The sequence below is a fragment of the Lathamus discolor genome, chromosome 5, assembly GCF_037157495.1.
Source record: "Lathamus discolor isolate bLatDis1 chromosome 5, bLatDis1.hap1, whole genome shotgun sequence".
NCBI classification, from domain to species: Eukaryota; Metazoa; Chordata; class Aves; order Psittaciformes; family Psittacidae; genus Lathamus; species Lathamus discolor.
The window spans coordinates 61,912,424-61,936,864 of record NC_088888.1 but is presented as its reverse complement, the minus strand read 5'-3'; the positions used below and the strand labels follow the sequence as shown (position 1 = coordinate 61,936,864).

The 24,441-nt window shown below is 38.4% G+C and overlaps 1 protein-coding gene across 1 annotated transcript in view; it reads right to left on the bottom strand.

Moving 5' to 3' along the window:
• Positions 1–8,527: 8,527 nt before the first annotated feature.
• The window catches only part of HS3ST5 (heparan sulfate-glucosamine 3-sulfotransferase 5), a 207,402-nt gene continuing 191,488 nt past the window's right edge, over positions 8,528–24,441 (bottom strand). The window contains exons 3-4 of the mRNA XM_065681042.1: positions 14,887–15,025; positions 8,528–10,268 (exon numbers count right to left, since the gene is read on the bottom strand). Coding sequence (XP_065537114.1) covers positions 9,338–10,268; positions 14,887–14,993 — 1,038 coding nt within the window. The 5' untranslated portion in view covers positions 14,994–15,025 and the 3' untranslated portion in view covers positions 8,528–9,337. The remainder of the gene's footprint in view (positions 10,269–14,886; positions 15,026–24,441) is intronic.

Below are 24,441 nucleotides of genomic sequence, written 5' to 3'. Positions count from 1 at the left end.
CTAGGTGGCTAATAGAGCAATACTACCACTCAACCATTTGACCAAAATAGTCAGAGTACTTAGGTTTCCCCATACCATGTGAAGCCTGTAATGTCAGCCCTGAAATTCAGAGGTGAAATACTGCAGAGTATACGGTCTCAGCACTCTTCTAGAAACAGTGATAACACTGGTTTCACTGTGCAGGCTGCTACAGTGTTCATAAGCTTAGATAGTTTTTAGTCAACTGCTAAAATTCAGACCTAAAGAATGGCTTCTCACATAAGATTTTCTTGTTCAAGGGTGTTATTCCAAGATATTTGGGGTACTGGGGATCACTTTTGCAATGCCTAAACTTTGCAATAACCTTGTAGAATTTGTAATCCAGGAATAGGTGCTAGGTTACCCTTACTGTGAGTAAGGACAGTGCCTTCAGTGATTTAGTAACCAATAAAGTCTACACCAGATATATCAGTACAGCCTTTTGCCTCTCCATGACTTTATGGCATTCATCCATTAGGCTTCCTGAGGACGCTGTACAAGATCAGCTGATGCTTAGCAAGCCTAGCAAGCATTCATAGCACACAGCTTTGCTTCACCAGCAGTTCTGTTTTGTACTCGCCCCAAAAATTGGCTACCTTACATTAAGAATTTCCTCAGCTTGGGAGAATTTGAATGCTTGTCTCATATGTTCGAAAAATATCCTAGCCACAGTGCAAGTATAAACAGCCTTTGGAATTAGCTCAGTGCACTTTTGGGGTTGAACAAGAATGTTGGCAGGAAGAGTAGACTAACACTTAGGGACAACAGGAAAAGAAATCCTGCCCCTCTGCTCTAGTGAGACCTCGCTTGGAGCACTGTGTACAGTTCTGGTGTCCTCAACATAAAAAGGACATGGAACTGTTGGAAAAAGTACAGAGGAGGGCCACGAGGATGATCAGGGGCCTGGAGCACCTCCTGTATGAAGACAGGATAAGAAAGTTGGGGCTGTTTAGCCTGGAGAAGAGAAGGCTGCATGGAGAGCTCATAGCAGCCTTCCAGTATCTGAAGGGGGGCTATAAGCATGCTGGGGAGGGACTCATCATTAGGGACTGTAGTGATAGGACAAGGGGTAACGGGTTCAGACTTAAACACAGGAAGTTTAGATTGGATAAAAGGAGGAAGTTCTTTATTGTAAGGATGGTGAGGCACTGGCATGGGTTACCCAAGGGAGTTGTGAATGCTCCATCCCTGGCGATGTTTAAGGCCAGGCTGAACAGAGCCTTGGGTGACATGGTTTAGTGTGAGGTGTCCCTACCCATGGCAGGGGTTTGGCACTAGATGATCTTAAGGTCCTTTCCAACCCTAACTATTCTATGATTCTATGATTCTAAGTACATACAATTTTGGCCTGCTCCTGTGATTGTTTCTACTCTTTTACTTGATATAAAAATGCATTGCTGCTACTTTTATTTATTGAGTAACTCATCATTTTATGTCATTGCTATTCCAATCTGTTAAATTGAGTAAACGTAGAAGTTTGGAGTGTTTAAGTAGCTCCAAGGCTTGATCTTGATAAGATGCCTGAATAGCTATATTCTGGATTTCTTTTAATATCTAAGTGTCAAAAGAGGAAGTGAACATGACAGCTGTGAAATATTCAATGTCAATTTACAACAGTTTAGGATAAAGCCTTTGTGGCTTTGCAAAAAGAAATTTTACTGGATCTTAAATATAAATGAACTCACATTAATAGCTGTACTTGTTCCCCTTTTGTTATCAGTGGATAGAATATTATTCCACTATACCAGGGCAGACCAGGTGTATGTAGGTGGAAATTTTAGACTCCAGGATGGAAACATAGTCAGAATTTTTCCCTAATCAGCAGTGAGTGCAAGTTTCTCCTCCTGTTAATCCTGTGGGCCTTCAGAGCAAATTGATCCAAATGAGCCTGAAGGTGTAACATTAACTGCCGGATATGCATTGCTAATTACTACTTGATGCAGTCATAATTAAACATGACTACCTCTTGCAAGACTGGCCTTGCCATTCTCTTAAAAACAAACAAAATCCAAACATTGTTTCCTTGATGGAGTCTGGCCCTTTCAATGCAAAGCATATGTGGTGCTTTTCGTTTTTTAAAACAAATGATGGTTTTGCTTCACCAGTCCTATAGGTCTGGTCTGCTTCTTTGCAAGGCACTGTGATGTAACACAACTGTCCATAGTAAAAAGGCTTTTTTCTGTTCCTGTAAAGTGGAGCTACACTGAGGAGCTTGTAACAGCTGGAACAATTTTCTGAAGATGAAGTTTGTAATAGTGCTGCTGCTAGTCCCACCTCTTATGAAATGCCTATCACTTTTTTCATATAGTAGGGAATTGTAAATTAATTCTTCTGTCTCCATGGGTTTGGAGTAGAAATGATGCCTTCACAGTTCAATGAAGTGGAAAGTCTTTCATCAGTAGAAAATCAGCCAAGGAATTGGATGGCAAAGGCCTCATACATTACAAAACAGTTGTTTGCAATTAAGGCCAAGAGTAAGATGTGCATGAGTCTGTCAAGTTTCTTTTTGTTTATTTAATCAGCCTGAGGCATAACATTAGATAGTTTGAAGTGGCATTGTTTCCTTGTCATGTCCTATGATTTGCCATGTATTATGTGTACAGTATATGTACTGCATCAGAAGACTGCAATCTATTCAAAATACATAGATGTTTAACATTTTGCATGAATCCTGATCAATAGTCAGGATGTTTTCATAGAAGCATTAACTTTCTAAAGCAGTGATCACTGCTGCTGCAGGGAGATTATTTTGGAAGTTGTTAGAGAGAATCGGCTAGGAAACACAAGGACATCAGCAGAATTAAATTCATTGTGCTGCAATGTTTCTCTGCAGTCACAGTGGCAAAGATGGTGTCAGCCTCTGCTGATGTTTCTTTTTCAGTCTCACAAAGCATACATTTCAGGGACAGTGCACCATGAGAGAGAACTTTGTAACTGATATGAAGTTGAATAGAGTCAAATCTGAACTGAAAGTAAGCTAGAAAAAGAGTCATGTAGTTTGGTCAACATCAGCCCCTAAAGTCTTGCTACTGCCAGTTTTAACAGCAATCTCAGAACAGCAGGTAATCTTATTTACCATATGCTAAGCATGGTGCAGCAGATGGATGATGGCATTCTAGTGTTTTCTGTGCTTTCCTTGCACTTGTCAATTCAAGCCCTGGGAAAAAGGCTGGTATCCAGATTGATAACACATGGATGTTCTCTAAGGGCTTGACTCTTTCATCAGTGCAGTATTGCAGAAAGAATTGAAAATCCTTTCTCTATGAAGGTAAATGCAGTTAGTAATAGCTGGTAGTTCAGAAGACGAGTTTATTAGGTCTGTCTCAAAGTTGTCAGAAGGTAAATCAGGCTTTAAAGAACAGAATAGCCAGAGCTGATCAGGTGGTAGAAGAGTGTTATTGGATATCACACATAAAGCATCTCCTCACAGAAACTAATAAACGAAGGAAAAATCAACTTTAAGGGAGTAATGATGATGATTAGCCTGGGTACATCACTATTTCAGTAACATGCATGAGCCTTCAGTAACAAAATTAAAACCTTATAAGGCAATCTGAGACTGACCAGATCTATGTTGTTAATGTTTTTAACTATTTCTTTTTCTCCTCCAAGCAGTAAATCTTACACAATAGACTGAACACTGACCCTGAATTAGAAGACTAAGTGCTGTAGCCTAGTAGCCAGCTGGTGTCCTTAGATTTGACAGATACAATAACAAAAAATGTTGGAGATTACTATTAAAAATATCTTTAAAACATTTATCATGAGTCCTTTTCTCTGAAAAAACCCCCCCCCAAAAAAAAAAAAACCTCTTTAAAAAGTAAAATTTACCATGCCTTATTCTGTTTCTGCAGTCTTTTACAAATCTGAGAACATCTGTCAGGGATCTCCAATGAGTCTAAAGTAGCATGGTAAGTATTTTTAACAAACTAAAAAAAAGTCATAGCATTTTCAAAGTGAGGTAGGAAGGAAAATAAAACTTCTATTGCCATATCGTTATATTCATTATCAGATTTTAAAGGTACTACTCAATCTTCTGTGATTCAGTTTGTACATCCAGTCTTGCAAAATGGTAACAGGGGAGAATATACAGTGTAGCTCAGGAGCACCATGTCAGTGGGTTCAAGGGGTTTCTAGCTCCCTCTCCCAGTGGAGACATCTGATGACTGGAAAACATTAAAGTTTGGAACTGTCTTCATGCTTTCCTTGTCTTTATGTCCTTTGTAAGGCATTAGCTATTGGCTACTTCTAGCGACAGATCCTGATTTGAAAATACCTTTCTTTGACCCAGGATATTTTTAGTGATGTTACTCACCTTTTTAGGATAGGTTAGTCTTCTGCTTGCATAGTGAAGCAAAGCAGCTGCATGTAGAAGAAGCAGGTAAGCATGAGAGTCAGTGCAAAGGAGAAGGAAAGAACACATCATGTGGGCAGGGAGGCTGGGATCTTTTCAGGCGTCAGTGGGTAGATTTAAACTGCCATGGAATTGTAGGCTTCTACAAACCTGGTTTCTAAAGTTGTTTTTACACAGAAAAGAAATAGCATTTTATCCTATTTTAAATGAAAGGAGAAATACTACTTCCCGTAACATACAACTCCTGACATTTTCTCCTTGCTCTAGCACTAACTGCTCTAGGAGAAGTGAGGCCTTGAACTTTTTTGAGTGGGTATTAAAAATCCCTTCCAAGGGTGGCTCTGTCTTTGGCCTTTCCAAGGAAGTGCATAACTTATTTCAGACATACACTATTTCTAGAACATTCTCTAGCACTGCTAAAACTTCAATAAGAATCACTTAAACTGTAAGCAAACACCTTTTGCTAGAGCACTCTACTGCATGGGTAAAACAGTTGTATGTGAGAAATCATATCTGCAAAATAACTGTGTTCAATGACTTCAGTGGAGGATTTAGGTACTGCAGTGTAACAATCAGTTTATTCCATCAAACTGAAAATGTCTGGAAACAGAATTGTAGACTTTAGAGAAGCTTCAAACTCATGAAATTTCTGAACTAGCACCTTAGACAAGTGTCTGAGCATTTAAGTAAAAAAGTCTCATCCGTTAAGAAAGCACCATTTGAAAGTTTCACACAGTAATTTTATAGGACCTTTGTTTTCTCACTGTTGCTAACATTTGATTGTTTAGAGTAAAATAGATATATCTTGCTAGATAATGATTTCAAGAAGTCTCATCATTGTCAAGGAGCCTATACTGAGGACAAGGAAATGAAGTTTCTCTAAAACTTCATTGTCGTGTTTGTGGGTTGATTGAACTTTTGCTTCTATTTTCTTCAAATTACGATCTACAGTTTGATCTTATATATTACTCAAATCAAAAAGGAGAAGCAATGTAAGTTAAATCTTTAGCACATACATTCAAACATGAATCTTTTGCATTCATGCAGCAGTCTGGATATATCCCTAATGCATGTGTCCAGTATAAGTAGCTACTAATATAATTAGGTACTGCAGAAAATTTAAATAACAGACATCTGTGAAACAGATTTTAGTGGCTCTATTGCCCAAGTTTCTCAGTATACATCAGTGTCTTGCTGTACAGAATTCCATGCATTGCTCACTGTGGGCTTTTTTTCTGGAAGTTTACCTGCTATGGGCCTTATATTACAGGACCCTCTGCCACTCAACTTCATTGCTGAGGTCATCCAGGATGCAAAAAAAGATTTCTCTAAGTTACTTCCTCATCTTTTCCACTTGGATGGTCCCAATAAGTTCCATAGGTTCCAGTATGAATTATGTCAGCTCACCAGGGAGTAAACGTGCACAGTAGTGTTTTCATAGCTTGAGTTTGAAAGGTGACTGGGCTGGCTTGTGACATTGGGCTTGGACCTCCTCTGTAGTCTGTGTGATGCTGAACTAATGAGCAATACTTAAGATGAATGTTAATGGTGGAGGGAGATCTTCACAGTATCACAGAATGGTTGAGGTTGAAAAGAGGCTCCATCCCTCTGCTTGAGCAAGGCCACCCAGAGCCAGTTGCCCAGGACCAGATGGCTTTTGAATATCTCCAATGATGGGGACTCTGCAACCACTCTGAGCAGCTTGTGTCAGTGCTTAGTCAGCCTCTTAGTAAAAAAGATTTTCCTGATATTCAGACATGCCTTCTGTGTTTCAGTCTGTGCCCATTGCCCCTCTTGAACTACTGTAATCTGTTGCTAAAAATGTTTTCTCTTGTATTCTTAGACATCACAGCAAATAAAAAAACCCCAAACATTAAAATAGGGCAAATACATTTTAATTATGCTTTTTTTTTTTGGTTTGTTTAAGAGAAGGCAGTATAGTGGGGTAACTGAATCACTGATCTCCAAATGGCAGTCTTTTATCTATCCATACACTGATTCCTAAAAATACAATTTCAAATTCATCTCAGATATTCTTTTGTGCTGCAAATTATTGTTCTATGTAGTTTAAATAGCAGCTGGGAAAATTTGATAAAAATGCACAGAAATATTAGCAGTTTTAATCCAAACATTTATCAGAGCTGGGAAGCCTGCAATTTTATGGTACAGAAAATATGAAAGATGCAAAGTGTTTAGAGAACTTGAATGCCGTAAGTTAACAGCTGCAACTTCATATAGCTGTGCATCACTCTGTAATCATAAACTAAAGCTAAGAGTGCTCTTTCCACTCATGATCAATTTGAATAGAAATGATTCACTCAGTATTTGGAAAGCAAAGCATAGATGCTGAAATGAATTATTAACAAATTGCTCCTGAAGAGATAAATACCATAAGGTCAGAACTTCTCAAACCCGTTATGAATACTGCAGCAAAATCCCCATTAACCTAATAGTGTGCTTTGGGTGGTGTGTTGGATCTATGTATTAAGATTCAGTTTGGAAATTTTCTTTTCACTAGGTCATGTCAAAAAAACTCGAGGACGTTGCACTGCAGGCTCAGTGAAAGTGAATCACCCTCCTGCTCTTTTAGGTTTCTTGATACATTGCAATGCGTCTGAATCCTCTTTCCTCCCCTGCTATTCCTGACTATTCCTCTGTGCTTACTGAACCAGACTTGTGTAAGATATCGCCTAAATTTATCCATGTGTCTCCAAAATTGCAAATGATACACTGGAGTTAAGCCAGCTGACTTTAACAGTGTGTAGTTGTGCCAGTTAGATCAGTCTCTGTGATTTTTCTGATCAATGCAGAGAGATATTCATTTCAAATGGATATTTTATGCTTAGAGGTAGCTTTGTCCTCATTTGTCCCTTTCACTGAAAATACTTCTCAGCCTTCAGTTGTAATTTGTAGTCAGGGCTATATAAAGCCAGTAAGTATCACCCAAAGCCACCTGGAATATGTCTGCTTACCTGAAAATCATAAAAATGTTAAATTGGATAAAATCACTGAACACTATCAGATGAGTTAAATATCTCAGCTTTTATATCTGGATGTGGGCAGGATAAAGGAGTCTTATACAGGAAAACAGTGAGTATCATTGTAGCTACTGGGAAAAATTTCACATATGTTCTACCATGTTTTCTTGGCAAGGCTTTGAAGCAGCATGTAGAAAGGGCACATTGCTCACAGTGCTAGCACATATGATTAAAGCTACAGCAAGACAAGTAGCAATCTCTCACAAGAGTTTTAAAAATCACTTATTTAGAAAACCGATGCTTTCAAATCACTGAGCAAGATAAACAGCCCACAGGGAAAACGTGATCTTATTATAATCTGAACCACGAACTACTCTGCTACTGTAGCTCAGAATATTCACGTTCTGGATGCCTTCCAAAATCGTGTCCTCAACAATCTTTAGATGTTGGGTTTGAAGTGGTTGGTGCTTTGTTTTCTGTTTTGGTTGGGTTGGTTTTGTTGGTTTTTTTTTTTGTTTTTTTTTTTTTCTTCTTTTAAAAGACATTTTCCAATTGCTTTTATTCTTTCACTTATGAACCTTTTAAGAGCCATACAATGTATAAAGCATGAAAATACTTATTTCCTGAGCTAATTTCTTGACACTTACTAAATGGCAACATTAGCTGTATGTTTATACCAGCAATAACAACACTGTGCTTGGTTGTTTGGAGCAGGTGCATATGTTACCAGATAAAAGCAGAGGTACGACAACTGTTTACTTTGACTTCTGAAACACCACCAGCTTTCGGTGCTGCAATCTCTATAACTCTTCTTCTAATCTTGTTTTTGTGTCTGTCGTTTTGGTTTTAATGGTGGCTCTGCTTTTTTTGATACACCTGGTTACAGTAAGCTTCTACAGTTATTTTTTAGCTCACACGCTACTGCAACTGAATTAATTACAGCAAAGTGCTGCAACAGAACAGCAATGATGTTCTTTGAGGTGTGTGTTAAACCAGATTCCCAGATGGATGAGTTTTTTAATAAACTCAGCTTCACCACATGTATCAGTTTTCTCAACTGTGTAGAAAAAAGTTTGCACATGCAGTGCTCTCTCACACACATACACGTGATCTGTCTGGGCTAAGGGACCACACTGATATATCATCAAGTAAAGGTGAAAAGCCATTGCACGTATAGGTAATTTTAATTCATTCCATTTTTAAATACCACAATAAATTTAATTTTCACAATAAATTAAATAGCCATATTCAGTTTACAAAATAGAATTACTTAGTGTGAAACCAGTATTTACAATCATTGTACACTATGTACACGATGTTTAGCTTTGTTGACACACAAGCATAGAAGAAAAAAAATTATTTGACTTTTTTTTTGACACAATTGACATGCTACAAGTGACACTATGCTCCATACAATAAAACAATAGTGCAAACTCACCACAGGAACTCTGAAACAATGTAGTTTGTATGAGATCAGATATTAATTTCAAATAATAGGAAAATAGTATTATCCACTCTCATTGTAAAAATTCAGCACTGTGTTCAAAGTGTCAGTATTCCTTTAGCAATATACATACCAAATATAGCCTGAAGATTATATTTTCTCACAGCTTCACAGACTTTTGACATGAATTTTTATGGCATAAACTAGTGTTCTGCTTAGATCAATAAGTATGTCACATAAACACTTCACTAAGCAAGAGGAACGCTGACCCTTTCAACAGTGTCTGACTTTACTTCCCTAAATACCTCCTTTCCCTTTTTTATTATAACTTAAAAGATGCGACTATGCTGACAGTAAATTTATGTTAGTTACTACTCTGTAGAAAAAATTGTTCCCACATATATTTGGTCACACACTGCATATGTACACTTATGCATGAAAAAAAGTTACTTTTGACAGCCGTGTCTATGAAAAGTGCATATTTTAGCAGAGACATTTATTGCATGTCTCAGGTGCAACAGAAAGTTTTGTATGAAGTTTAGTTTAGGGCCAGTTAAATGTCCTCCCAGTGATCTGGTAAAATTTTTGATTAAAAGGATGAAAGAACTTGCGCAATTTGGTAATAACAGAGGTATCCACCTCTGGATGGATGCGTCCCTTGCTACCCGCCAGGCACTTGTTAAAGACAATGTTAAATCGCAAGCAGTAAAACCCTCTGGTGGCATTGAAGTATAAATTGTACTGACTTATCCTCGGAGGAAGATTTAGGAACTTCTCGACCAGCTGGAGTTCTGGCAGTGGTTCTGTGATGAGCCGGTCGCCATCCACAATATGAAACTGCTCAATTGGGAAGTATTTTAACCATCTCTCCAGATGTTTTGTGTAGATGCTGGTTCTCACTGCCTTATACTTAGTGTTCACTTCACACGTATTAGGATCAATAGCCAGCTTCTCAAATTTGTAGTAAGTTTTGTTCTTTCTTTCTTTACCTTCCAGCACCTGAGTGTAATCAGAAATAGCTCTTGTGGTAGGTTCCCTGACAATGATCAATAATTTGACAGATGAGTTCATTTTGTAAATCCTTTCAGGTACTTCCTCGGTGATAAAATACGCAGGGCTTTTCTCAATTGTTATTTGTTGTGGGTAAGAAAAAGGCATTTTTTTCCGGTACCACTCAATCCCCTTGGCATAGTTCTCATCATTGTCAAAGAAGTGAATCTCTTGAGAAGCTTTGACCACTGCAGGGTGAAGGTTCAGCATCTCCAGTAATGCTCGGGTGCCTCCTTTCCTCACCCCAATGATAATGGCCTTGGGAAGCTGCTGGACAAGATTGTGCAGTCGTATTTGCTCCTTGGTGGCATTGCCCTTTCGGAATTCGTGGAGCAGCCCTCGCTTGAACTGCAGAGCTCGCAGTGGGATTTCGTCCTGGCTACGGGGTCCAAATCGACCATCAATGGGGCAGAGGGGCTGCAGTCTGCAAGCAAAATAAGAGGTATTTGTAAAAAAAGGCTATGTCTTAAGGCATGTTTTCTGTATAAGGCAATCATGCTCTTGGAAACCCTTTACAATACAGTATCAACAGCACAGCTATCAACTTTTATTTAATTCTGCCAGTGATGAAATTGCTTGAAAATTGTTTATTTGTTCTGGTCTTTTGCTGTGATTTAGCTGTGTAACTCCTAACTCCACCCTCCTGCTCTTTCCAAGCATAGGTACTATGATTACAGTTTTCAGGGCTTCTTGAACCTTGCTTAACTTCCCACACTCCTCATTAACTTGTGATTGCCTTGGCAGTTCTTCAAGCATTCTAAGATGAATTTTATTTGGTCATTTTGATATAAAAATACAGTTAATTTAAATTGTTTCTTTTCAACATTTTTCCTATTCTAGCCTGAATTCTTTCCTACGCTTCCCATTGTGGTGTTGTTATTAGCTGCTGATCCAGAGTTGGCCTTTTTATTGAAGAGAAGCAAACAGGATGAGAAACAGCTTTCTAGGCATCACTTTTCAATAGTTTCCTTCCTCTTTGGAAGTTGCCCAGTGTTTCCTTGTGAATCAGAAAGACCAAGGTTCTGAATCAGACACGATTAGCAAGGCACACACAGAATGGCACGAAAAGTTTTTAAAAATGCACTTACTGCATCATTACATCAATGATTTTCTTATCATCATGAATGTTTCCTCCTACAAAACCTCATTTTCTTTTCTTCTGTGGGGCTTCTTTTGCCCCACATTTTTGTGCTATTCTTTTATATTCATCTGCAATTATTTCACCTATTTTCCATTTTTCTTATGCTTCCTTCTTGTATTTGATTTCACTGAATGCAAGTAATGACTCAGTAGTAAAAACATTAAAATTTTGCTACTACAGAACCTTAAATAAGCCTTCACCTCTACTCCTGTATCAGCGCTTTAGTAATTATACAGGCCAATATTGCACTGAGGATGAAATTGATGTGGAGAGACAGCTTCTAAAGTCCTAAAAAAATTATTATTAATAAGTTTTCACAGCTATGCTCTCCAAAATTAAGGATATGTAAGAACAAAGGGTGCATAGGCAATTTTAATATGAGCTTGCTCTGCATATATATTATGATACAGTTCTTAAATTACACAGCCACATGCTATTATTTTTCACAGGACCCCTGCCTCAGCCAGTATACCAGATGGGCAATGCTCATTAATAGCTGTTTAGGTATTCAGTATTTATTCTGGTCTCTCAGCATGTGGCCCCTCACTCATTTACTGTATATTATTCAAACCCTGCTTTCAGGACAGAATTATTTATTTCTTTATGGCTTTTCCATCCATCACTGCTTCTTGAGGTCTCTAATTTGACACTGATGCTAGGACAATGGATGGTTGGGACAAAATAAGTTTGATCCCCTCTGGCTGACCCGCTAGCTGTTTTCCTTGATTATCCAGATGCTGAGAGATAAAGACTGTCCAGACAGAACTGAAGAACAGCCCAAATGACATTGTTAGGTTCACATGAGCTCCAGCTAAGTCCTGCAGACTAATTAGAAAGTGTGATGAGGACTGAGATCCCGTTGTTTCTTTTCTCAGCATCTAGGCTCTTCTTCTCCTTTGCTCTCTGCTGTCTACTGAATAAGAGCCTGACTCGGTGGCAAATGAATGTTGCTGCAAACCTGCCTATTAAAAAAAACCAAACCACAAACAAACCAAGCAACAACAAAACCACATAAAAGACCAAGCAGAAAGCAATGTCTTGACTTAACAGTGATAGTTTGGTCAGATTGTGGTGTGGCTGGTAGGACAGTCTTTCTGCAGCAGCAAGGTGGCAGTTTAAAGCAAAAGAAAAATAAGCTGTAATTGCTTTCTCTCTTCTCTTCCCTCTCCTTCTGTGTATTTGTTATTTGTTTTCAAGCAAGGAGGATTCCACAACAGCAGTTCCAGACCCGTCTCAACTAATTTTATCTCTTTTGCTCAAAAAGACACTTATCACTGCCTTCAGTGTAACACAACAGCTTGTCAAACAGGGTGGTTTCCTTTAAAAGTAAATAAATACCCAAGATATCCTCTAGTCTAAGATTGCACGTTGTTAAAAGTCCTTCCTCAATGTGTTACTTTTCAGGTTTCTTAATCTTTCCCCTTTCTTCTTCTTTTTCTAAACTATAAAAAATACCCTTTAAAAGATCTTGGCAGTGTTGGTAGTAAGCAGGCTCTCTGTTCTTGGTACTTGAATCCCCAGATGTAACTACTTACTGTTATATTGCAAGATTTTTTATTTTTTTTTTAATTCTCTGAGTATTTTTTTCATTAAAATAACAGTCCTTTGCAAATAAATAGTGTATGACATTTATTATATCACTGAGTTGCTCTCCCAAAACAGGCAATTTCTCACACTACTATGCTAAAACTCCACAAATACTCTTTTTGAGAAAACCTAACGTAAAACAATTTATCTTGCGGAACTTCATTTTTGAAAAATTTCAAAACAGCTAAAATAAACCTGGGCAATCTTACTGACAAGTAGCAGTGCTGTCTCTCCTGATCCAGAATACTTGCTAATTATCTTCCAATGGAGGTGTCACAGTGATAAAAGATCATAAACCTGATGCCAGCAGGAGCAGTTGGGAGCATGGAAATCGGGTGCAGAGGCTCCCTGTACTTCCAGTGAGGGTGTCAAGCAACTTACAAGAATGATCCAGGTCTTAAAATTGCTTGGCACAGAATGTGTTTGAGCTTCCACATGTGAAGCAGCTCCATACACTCAGGATCTGGACAGTGGCCTCCCCTGGAGGGAAGTGCTCAGCTTTTTGGACTTTCTGACTCAATGAATCAGACAAACTAGTGGTAATTTCTCTTCAGGCCTAAGAAAACTCAAAAACATTCCTGTTGAAGAGCCTAATATGAGGCTATTAAACGTGGGCCATCCCCAGTTCTCTTGTTCAAATTAGATCAGCATAAATTAAACATAAATGAATCTGGATTTCTTCCTGAACAATTAGTTATTCCAAAGTCTATTGAAGCCATTCAGCATCATTTTACTGACAGACTCAACAACTTTAGATTGTGCCCTAGTGCTGAGGCAGAAAAACATTTCCAGTTAATTCATGCATGTCTCATCCTTTCCAGTGGCTCTTTCTCTCTCTCTTTCATGACAAATAAAAAAAAAAATAAAAGGGGGGCTGCTTTGTATGAGTGTGGTATTTTTCACACTTGGTACTGCAAGAGAATGAAACTGAATCTTACTGCCATTGGCAACATTATATATGAAACCAGTGGAATTCACTGCCGCAGGAGGTCAGCAAGTCAAATACCATGGCGAGATAATTTTATAGTCATCAGTAAATTCTGTAGATGTGCAAGCATAGATAATAGCATAAGGTTAATTAGATTTCATGCCTCTGAGCATAAAATATACTTTTGTGGGACCAGTAAGGATTTCTCCCTCCATTTACAGCATCACAGTAGACTCAGTGAAGTTTTCACCTCTGAAGCATCACAGGTGCTTTGACCACCAGGGAAAAGAAGATATAAATTCTGGGGCTTAATTTCCAGTGCACTTGGTCCTAGCTGAGTACAGTCTCCCTCCTCTGGAGTGGATTTAAGCAGCTGAAGAAGGTGCCCAGTGACCTTAGATGGAGCTCAGCATTACCTAGCAGTGGACTCTAGGTATCTGTTTTCAATTCACTTTCCATGCACTGCATATTCCCACAGGACTGTGTCACAATTTTGAACTCAACTAATATTTTCCATAATTTAAAAGAAGGATGCTAATAGAGCATTAGCACTGACAAGCTGTCTAGCAGCTTCTGGAAATCCTGAAGCCATGTTTCATTAAACCTTTTTGAAACAGCTTTTTTCTTTTTTGATCCTGTCTTTGAGTAGCAACTACCAAAACCATCCCAGGCCATTTTGAAGGTAACTGAAACAGCAGCATCAGTGCAAGTAGCACTACTGCTGCACTGCCAGTAACCAGTCAAAACTCAGCCTGGTCAAAAGTGCCAAATACTCTTTGATTTCCTCGGCTGGATTTTCTACTGCTCTCCAGGAAATCACTTGCAGAGAAAACCCACTTATTTAGCACATTCAGCTCCAGAAAATACTGGCTAATTAAGATACAATTCTCAAACCCTAAAGCAATCTTTCAAGTGAAACAGTATTCAAAACTTGATGAGCTGCTCTGCAGGCTCATACTTAATTTTAACTACCACTGTAGCACATTAATTGCTTGCTCATAAATTTAGAAAAGATGATATATAAATACATCATAACTGTTTTCCTGAAACTAGACATCAACACACATGCACACAGACAAAAATGACCTACTGTAATGACATTTTTACTGGATGCTGGTTTATTTCTTCTCTGAAAACAAGTGTCAATGTGCTTAGAATACAAATTGACAGATAGACATACTTTGACAGGGATGACCTGTGACTCTGTTTTCCTACTCTCTTCTCCAAAGGGGAGGAAAGAACAATGAAAACCACTACTAGAACAGACTGCCATTCTATATATGAGTAGACATAAAAAAAAAAAAATAATAAAATAATCAGATCCTTGAAGCAAAATCTCAGCCTGAGCCCACTTAAAATTGAGAGAGCTGCTACTTAATGACTTACCTATCCAAGCTCCCAACTCTGGCAACTAGATATAGGAGACTTCCAATAGCAAGGCTGCCCAGCACAAAGAGCTTCTGTCTCAGCAACGCCTGCTGTTTGAATAGCATGGCCCTCCATCAATCTTCAGGACTTCTTCAGTCTGTAGAGACAAGAACACATAAAGCACTGACCAGAAAGCAATATGCAGGGTAGCGTTTAGTCAGTTGTTGCAAGTGATTAAGTCATGCTTGCAAAAGCATTTTAAACCGTAAAATAAGTAATTAAAACTGTTTTGTTTGCTACTGCTTTTCCGTCCCACATGGTAGCTCCAGGCAATGTATCTGGAATAGGGTGATAATTCTGGAAGCCACAGTTCAGCTACACCTACCATTACTAGGGCTGTCTGATAGCCATATTCTGGGTCTTGATAGTGTACATGCTTGTATTGAAATAGGATCTCTTGTTAGGTAAATGTTATCAGACTTTAAGCCCTTCAGAATCAGCCTGGGCTAGATTTCAACAGAGACTTAGATGCTTTGCTGCCAAGTGAGACAGCAGTAACCAGGAGTTAGGCTTGCAGCTCCTGTGCACACAGTATATGGGGGCATGTTTACTCTGTCTCTATTATTATTAGAGTGCAAGCTGGAGAGAAATCTAAACTAGTGTATTCCCTGATCTGTGCCAGCAAGCCCATGGTGACACAGCTGAGAAGCATGCAGCTGGGGTGGGTACAATGATGATTTTTCAACACTAACACATCCTATCAGCTTTCCCTGTGATGAGTGTCAGCTTGGCCTGTTCTGTGGAGAACATCTTAGGCACGTCATCTGCCTAACACCAGCCTTGGCTGTCATCTCAAGACCTGATGGGATGCAAAATAGCATCCCTGAACTGAGCATGCCTATATCCCCAGATTTTAGCAACATCAAAGCATACACTTAAATATCCTTTTCTGATATGCTCCAGAGACCATCAAAAGCCCACAAATGAGCTTTGCTTCAAATAGTCTAAATATGAGGCAGGCAAGAGTCAAAAGATATGACCTTGTGCCAAGAATATGCAATCAGAATAACCAGGAGGTCCCTAGGTAAGGCAGAAAGAGGTGCTGAGTAAGACAGTTTGTCTTTAGCCTGTATCTTCCCTAGGCATGAAGACTGTAGACTTGTTTAGGAAACTCAGAACTGCGTGTGTAATACCTTTTGAAACAACTGAGGATAGAGATAAGCTCCTCCTTTAAAAGCACAGTCTAAGATGATGTGGTTCTTCACTCTGTACTAGTCCTGGGGTTTCTTGTACATATACAGGAGAATTAAGTTCAAATCCTCTCACTAGCTCAGGGGATGTAAAGTTATATTGCCTACTTACCAAATGAATGCTTTAATAATCAAATTTATCCTTTTGTTACAAAAACCAAAAACATAAACTTAAATCACCTGAACTACCCATGCATAGTCTCACTCCCTCAACCAAGGACTGTTTCATGTATTATGGAATAGTTTCAACAGAGACTGCTTTTTTTCCCTTGAATTTTGACTAGACTTACTTTGAACAATTTTTGATGTCAAGTTTCTTATGTTTTAGTTCTAGCAAAGCTCACTTTGAGCTCACTTCTTTTCCAGCCTTTGGATTTGCAGCAGGCAAGACTGGGATAGATTATAAGCACATAGCTATATACAGAAGCAGTGGGTAGTGAGAATGCAAGGTTTGACTGGCCACTGTTAAACAAAGTCTGCAAATTTAGAACTTCTGGTGTTAATAGTAACTCCTTATACAGCTAAGTCATAGCTCAGGATAACCTATCATACAGGACAACTCATCATATAGAATATATTGCTTCTTACATAGTAAAAGCAACTCTGTAATACGAATTCTTAGATCCTTATTGCAAAAAGAATTATATAAAACACAGAGTAAAAGGAGTTTGCAATGTAAACACAAAGACAGAAGAAGTATTATCATCCTTTAAAATATAAATGAGGAGCAGCAGTACAGAGGGATTAAGTGATTTGCTCAAGGTCACAGAAAAAACTTTTAGCACCAGTGGGATTCAGTGTGAAATGTCTGACTCCCTATCTAGTACCTTAACTACATGATACCCTTTTGCCTTTTTTGTAGTATATATTTTCTTAGCATTGAAAAATAAACATAAAAATGACATATAAATGAGGAATTCTAGATACCAAGCAAGGCAGAATAGCTGAACCTTAATTGTTAAGAAAAATCTATGTTGATATGTTATTGCTAATTACTCTTTTAATTATTTAATTAAAGAAGAGGAAAGAGGACATGATGATGATGATGATGATAGCAAATTTTCATAGATTTCCAGTTTTAAATCCTTCAGGGCTGCTCCCCCTAAGTAAAACTTACTTCAGCATTACAACAATTAGTTCTAAATTTTGTTTCTCAGAAAACACATACATATGCATCCCTCTGTACATGAAATTAAAGTGCTGTCCACATATTCTCTCTTGTACAGGCTCTTGAACCTCAGATAAGTCCTACCTGCAGGCCTTGCTAAGGCTGCTCCGTTCATCAGGTCATAATGGAATCAAATTAACAAAGAGCTATTCCCTGAAAGAAAGTCTCATGACCTCGACATTAATGTTTGCAATAAGATTCAAAAAAAAAACCAACCAACCAACCAAAAAATCTTCCACAGAATGACAAGTAGTAACACCCACTAGAAATGCAACTATAACATTATTTGTTTGTTTCATTTTGGTTATCACTTTTAGCATCTAATTTAAAGTCCATGGTGAGACAAGGGGGGGCCACAAAATTACAAAATGAAATATACAAACCTTTAGAATCAGTTTTAAGTAATGTTAAGTTTGATGGCTCTGTAACAGTAGCATGATACACAGAAAAAAACCCAGAGTACAGCTAGAGAACATACTGAGAATTCTTGTACAAGATAAACCGTTACAGTTGACTAGTTTTTAGGCCCTATGACCTTAGTACAAAGTGAATGTAACAAAAACAGGCTAGAAGAACAGGACACAAGGATGAGTATCTGGGAATGGCAGGTGTCCAGGATGGGCTGCAGTTAAACTAACTGATAAGTAGAAGGACAGAAGGATTGTTATGTCTGTGGTGTTAACAAAACAATTAAGCTGGTATAAGCATCTACTGCACGTGCTTCAGAGGCTCTCAGAAGAGATGAAGATTGCTGGAAGAAGTAGACGACCCTCAGAGACCACCACCACAATTTTGTACGCATGCGGGGAACTTTCTGGAAAATAATGCAATCCATATGTAGCCTCATGAATATGTATGTATGCCCAGGGACTATATAAGGACGGCTTGCGTAGCAATACGGGGACACACATTAGGAGAAGCTATCCCCTGTGTCTGCCAGTGCCGCAATAAAGAATACCTGCTTGTCAATTTGAAAACATTGTTGACAAGTTTATTCCTGGAGTTTTCTCCGTATCAATTAAAGGGGTTTCATTCCAGAGATGTTGTGACCTTCATAATACTTTCCTCATATGCTGGATTTTTTTTTATGAAAAGGAATTGTAGTTAAATAATAGCTTCAGAAAAGGCTACATCTTGCAATGGATACACTGAGATAGGTCTACGTGACAGAGGAGAGGACTGAAAAAAAAACATTTCTATTTAAGCCACAGAATTAATACAACCAGAATGTGATTAAGGTGAAGGTCCCTAAGGCAGAAATGTTGCTGGAGACTAACATGGCAACACTTAAATGAAATGGAAAGAAGAAATGAAAAGGCATAAATGAAAATTCCAGGACATATTATAAGCTGCACAAAGTTTTCTGTAAGGAATGCACCCTTTTAAACTTAACAAGAAGCTGGAAGGCAAGATAAAGTATGATCCAAAATGACAAGATTTTAGCAGTTATTTGAGGCAAGTAAGGATTTTTTTTTTTTTTTTTAATAAAAAAAATAAAATTGCTCTCTGTTAGGTTTGACAGCTGCACTGCCACACAAGAGACTGACCAGTATGAGGAGGGTTAGGAAAACCGCAGGCAGAACTGTCCCAGCTGCTGGATGCTGGATGTAGAACTTTCCACCAAAAGAGTTAAACATTTCCAGTGGGCTTACATCAGAAATATCTAGTTAAATATGCATACAAAGCAAGTTCCTTCCTGGCTATCCAAGAGAGTCATGATGCACAAAGAACACAAAAAAAATCACAGTGTGTAATGCATAATTTCTAGAAATTAAAGTGTATGCAACATCATGTAGAGAAAAAAATGTAATGTGCTTTGTTATTTCAGATGCACAGCTGATCTAATTTGTTAGGTTGACATGGTAAAGTTAAATAAAGAAGCTTCATTTAGCCCTAGAAAGCAGTCTTCTCTCTACTGATGTGAATGCCTCACCCAACCTCATTCCCCATGTTCCCATACTTGCTGGTAAGAGGACTGGGGTTATTGCCAAGAAAATACAGTACAACTATGTAGAACTCTGTTGATAATACCAATTGAAAAACACATGGACTTTTCCTAAGAAGATGAAACAATCATGGATAAAGGAAGATATTGCATGTTCTAGATAAATAATGTGAATTTTCAGTGAACTCCCATAAAAGTTAGTTTTAGGTTCAAGTCAGGTCAAAGTCAAATGAGTAAGCGAAAACAGAAAAAAAACACACCAGTGATGGTACTACTGGTAAAAGTCTGAATTTGATAACACTGCAAATTGGGCAGACGCACTGAAAACAGAAGCTGTTGCTATAATAACCTATTCTGAATAAACAGACAATGAGACAAGAAGTTCACAAGGAGTTTGCTTGAAAATGATCAGAGGGAAATTTTTGACACATGGAGCCAAGATGAGAAGATGCTACAGATAAATGAATAGCACATGGTTAGTTATAAATGGAAGTGTAAGAGAGAAAGGCAACATATAATCCTTTCATAAACAGACTGAAGAGGTACAGTCCTGATGGAGTGATGTGATTAATCAAAGAGAAACACAAACCACAGGCAAATATGCACAAAGCATGGTGAAGGAAGAGGTGGTTTTTCAGATTAATTTATCAATCAGTTGGCATAGATTTTTTTGATTTTGCACACTAGCAAGGGTCATCTGTTGACCAAAAAAGATTTGTCTTCGTACACTGCAGAAAGATCTTTGAGTTAATATGGAATTTAAACACTGTGACTGAGAAAACAACTTGGGACTGATCACTTGTCACATTTCCATTTCTCTTGATTTTGTATTATGTTTCTTGAATGTTAACTACAGCTTCCTGCATTTATCACTGAGTAAAGTTCATACAAATCAAGCATTTAGGCTTTTTCTGGAGTAGGAAATCACATGGGGTTTGGGAAAGGAGGGGATTTATCCCTCAAATTATGTGCATCATCTCATGATCTCCTTATGGTCTGGCTGGAAGAGACAGTCATGCTCCTGCTCCTTCTTTAACCTCCTCCAGGTCCTCCCTTTCCCTTTGTGTTATCTCACTAGTGTAGGAGGTCTAGACCAGTGGCAAGAAAAAGACACAGTCCCACTGTACTTCTTCCACAGTGCCTTCACTTCAGGGGCTCAATTACAGCAGTTCTACTGCACCTTGTGGACTGTATTAAAGAGCTAGAATAATCATGACAAAGTAGAACATGATTTTTCATTGGAGAGAAGATTTTTCATTCGCAATAGCAATGAAGAACAAACAAAATTCTTCACATTTTTGACACAGTAAAATGAAATGGATAATGGGAACTGAAAGCTTTGAAAATGCCATTTTTCTGAGGGAATGCCTAACTGCTGAGCCTGCAAAAATAGAATTTGGACTTTTTTCTTAATGGCTGATTTTTTAATATCAAAAAGAAATTTAATTCTGATGAGTGGTAACAGCATTTCAAATTTTTCTCTCTAGCATAAGAGCAGGATTTATTAAAAATAAGATTAACACACGCTTGATTCAGGTTATGAAGGAAGAAAAGAAGGAAGTATGTTTAAAACATAGAACAAGTTCACAGTTTCAGGTAAGTGTTACTGTATACTAAACAAGTCCTTTTCTCCTCATGACTCATATTGACTGAAACAGTGGAGAAGAAAATGTCAAAAAAGCTGATGGAAAACAGTAAACGATGCAGAAAAACTCTGACATAAAGATTTCCTATAATCTTATGTCTCAGCTGTGACAACAATTAAAAATATCTTTTTTTTTTTTTTTTTTTGTCTGCTATTGTAAAGCTTTGGCATCTAGGACTGCCTTTAAGCTGCCCTTGACACCAGTTCTTTGTGCAAAGAAGTGGTAAGATGCTTTCTCCAGAAAGGCTGCTATACTCTGGGAGCGCATCCACAAAATCTAGTATGTGAATGCTAGATAAGAAAGCATATGTTCATTTCACAGAAGTTAGCACACTATCAGTGCTGAAAGAGCATTTGTGATTTGTAATCCCAAGCTCATCACCTTAATATCTGTGTTCTCTCAAGCCTATAGAGAATGGTAATGGCTATTTATTTAGTCCACTGCCCATGTGACATTTAACACCAGACACCTTCAAGACTCATGTATCCATAGTTGTATTATCTCTAAGTAGCTGCTGTGTCAAGTGACAACAGTACAGAAGGCCATAACCAGCTCTTTATCACATTGTTTTCTCAGCCTGACCCCTCCTTGCTTTTTGCATCTTACTAAAAGACACTGAGCAAGATGGTGCTGGGAAGAGAGAAACAATTCCAAAGCTTGCTATTGCATTTGTGGTGCCTTGTGCCAAACAGATCTGCTGCCAGATTGTCAGAGTATTTAGGAATCTCAGACGCCTTGATGCCCTTGAGGTTTCAGACACATCTGCTTGGGAAAACTGCCTTATTGCATCTGAGCAGGAGAGTCAGGAGGCTGGGTTCTGTTGAATGATGACTAGGTTGCCATGATCCATGCTTAGCTACAGTGCCCTAGGAACACTTCCAAGCACATAGATCTTAATAGGACTTCATTAGTCCAAAATACAAATGCCTGTATCCTTGCCAGCATCCTGAGTGTATTACCCTGTGCTGCTCTTCATAAAACGCAAGATTAATCTCCTAGGGTTGGCCCTTTTCTTCGAATTAATGATGTTTCCCAGCTACTTCCCTCCTTTTCTTCTGAAATGATCACCTTACTCGTCTCCTCCATTTCTCAGGAATGGTGGAGCTGATGACACTAAGATAGAAAACCTGTGGAACTGCATTTCTGACTGTAAAAAATTTATAATAGATACTAATTTCACAGTCTTCAAAAGAGAATACCAGCCTTGTTTCTTCCAGCTGGCATTGCAACTGCAAATAAAAATAGCAATCAAAAAGGAAAAGGGAGATTGAGGAGAAAATGCAGTGAAATGGAAGAGTAGAGAAATAACTGCATAAGTCAAAAGAGAAATCACAAAGGGAGGCAAATAGCACTGTCACATTGAGAGTAAGCAGGTTTTTTTTTCTCAGAGAGAAAGGTAAGCAGGTACATATGCAGAGCTTTCTTCTGTCTTTTTTTTTTTTCCTAGAAAAAATTGCCTTTTCCTGAATAATACCATACCTGACTACACCACATCTGTCTAGGCATCCTTTATTACCTTTCCGCTTCCTCTGTCATACCTTTTTATGTATTTCTGTGTCTGGGTATTCCATGGGGTTTCTACTGGGGGAACAGGAAGAAAGGGAGTTTAAAAACTTGACCCTAAAGACCACTCATTTATTTTTGAGAAATAACTGTAAGTCCTGACCACAATACTTCCCTAAGTAGTGCTGACTATTTTTACCGTGGAAATCTAAGTGAAAATATCAATAGCAGTTTAACCAGGAACTTGTTACAATGCCTCTGTGAGAGTGGGAGACCTGTTAACAGTTTTCTCTGAAAATGAAAGAGCTGTGATTGTCTGCTGTGCATGTATTTTAAAGGCCAGCATTATGCTGCTGTACTGGCCTGCGTGAAACCTCATAGCCCCCATCTGGGTGGAAAAGAAAAGGAAAACAGAGAGAGACAGCTCTTGTCTGCAGCAGCCAGGTGTTACAAAGCTGCGTGGTGCTGGAGAGCTCCCCATAAATGAGCTCTGCTCACTAAACAGTCCTGCTTCCTTTGCACAGTCCATTCATCTTCCTTCCATTGGGCAGTGTGAGCTGAAGTAACTGCTGTCTTGGGGCTGTATTCACTCTCTTACATGCATCCAGCTTAGCTCCACGGTTTTAAATAAAAAAATAAAAACATAAAAAGTCAAGCAAAACCCCTTTGCACATGCTTTACTGGTGGGACTCTGCAGCAAGAAAGATTCCAGCAGAGAGAGGTATGTGTTTCTGATCCTTACTCGCAGTAACACCTGAAAAATTACAGAAGGGCTATTCCTCCGGTGGCATGAGATGCCTTCTTTCTATATCTCTTTTAGAGCAACTTTTTAAAGAATATGTTTCAGTATATTATTCATGGTCCTTATGCTGATTTCATGCTAATGCATCTTGATTGACTTGGTCGACTTAATCTAACTTGAGCTCCATGGAACAGAGAGGATCTAATCCTTTCTCTATGGGCGCTTATGGCTTAGTATCACTTTCCTAGAGATGTATTTTTTTTTCCCACTGGCCCATCATAATGACAGTTGCCACATGGACTGTCCATGTTTTTGGATACAGACACATTTTTTTCTGTGTGGTAAAATATGCTAGAAATGATGCCACTAGAAGAGGCTATCACTTCTCTGTCACATAGTTAGTGGTGAATCATTAAAGGAAAAGAGTGAAGCAGTGGAACTAACACATGTACTTTACCCAGGAACTTGAAATAACTTTTGGCCTATGCAGTCACGTTTGTAGTGTCCATTAGTCACGGCCTCTGTCTGGTATGGCTTTGCTCCTGATACTTATTTACAGAACCTAGATCCTGACTTGATGATCTTAAAAGTCTTTTCCAACCTACACGATTCTGTGATTCTAATACCTGCAAAATAGCTTGCACAATTAAAAATATACTGATTGGGTGAGAATTAACTCCAGAATATCTGTGCTTTTTTTAATGGGGTTTGAAATATACAAAACCACCTCCTCATGTTCTGAAGGACCTCATATTTAAAGCAACTGCCACGTAAATATAAAATAAAGTTAAACTAGTTGTGTTTGTCGATGAAAATATTAAGTCCTAAAGGGTCCTGCTTACAAATCTTGTAGCTATCAGAATGAATGGCATCTTATAAATGTCTCAATAGATGGAAGAGTTGATCTAATACTCAAAAAAAGAATACTCACAAATAATTTATTTGTTATTTGGTGGGGCAAGAGTGAATAATTTATTTGGTCAATATTATTCAATCATCAATAGAACTGGTAGAATAATTTATAAATTTACTTATGAATAATTTATTCATCAATTGATGGTAGGAGGAAATTAATGAAGTAAACAATATTCAAATAACATTCAAGAGGCTCCCAGAGGCAGGCAGGACACTAGAGAGGAACCGAGGAAATGGATCCCTGTTGTCAGTCTCATGACAGCTTGTGCATGAGCACAGGGGATAACCAAAGGGCAGCTGACTTATAGCCAGTTCTGTAGCTGCTGATACTAGTCTCCTTCATTCCCATCTACCTACCCAGGACAACAGATCTGCAAAGGTGCCCTGAGAGCACTGTGTGATTT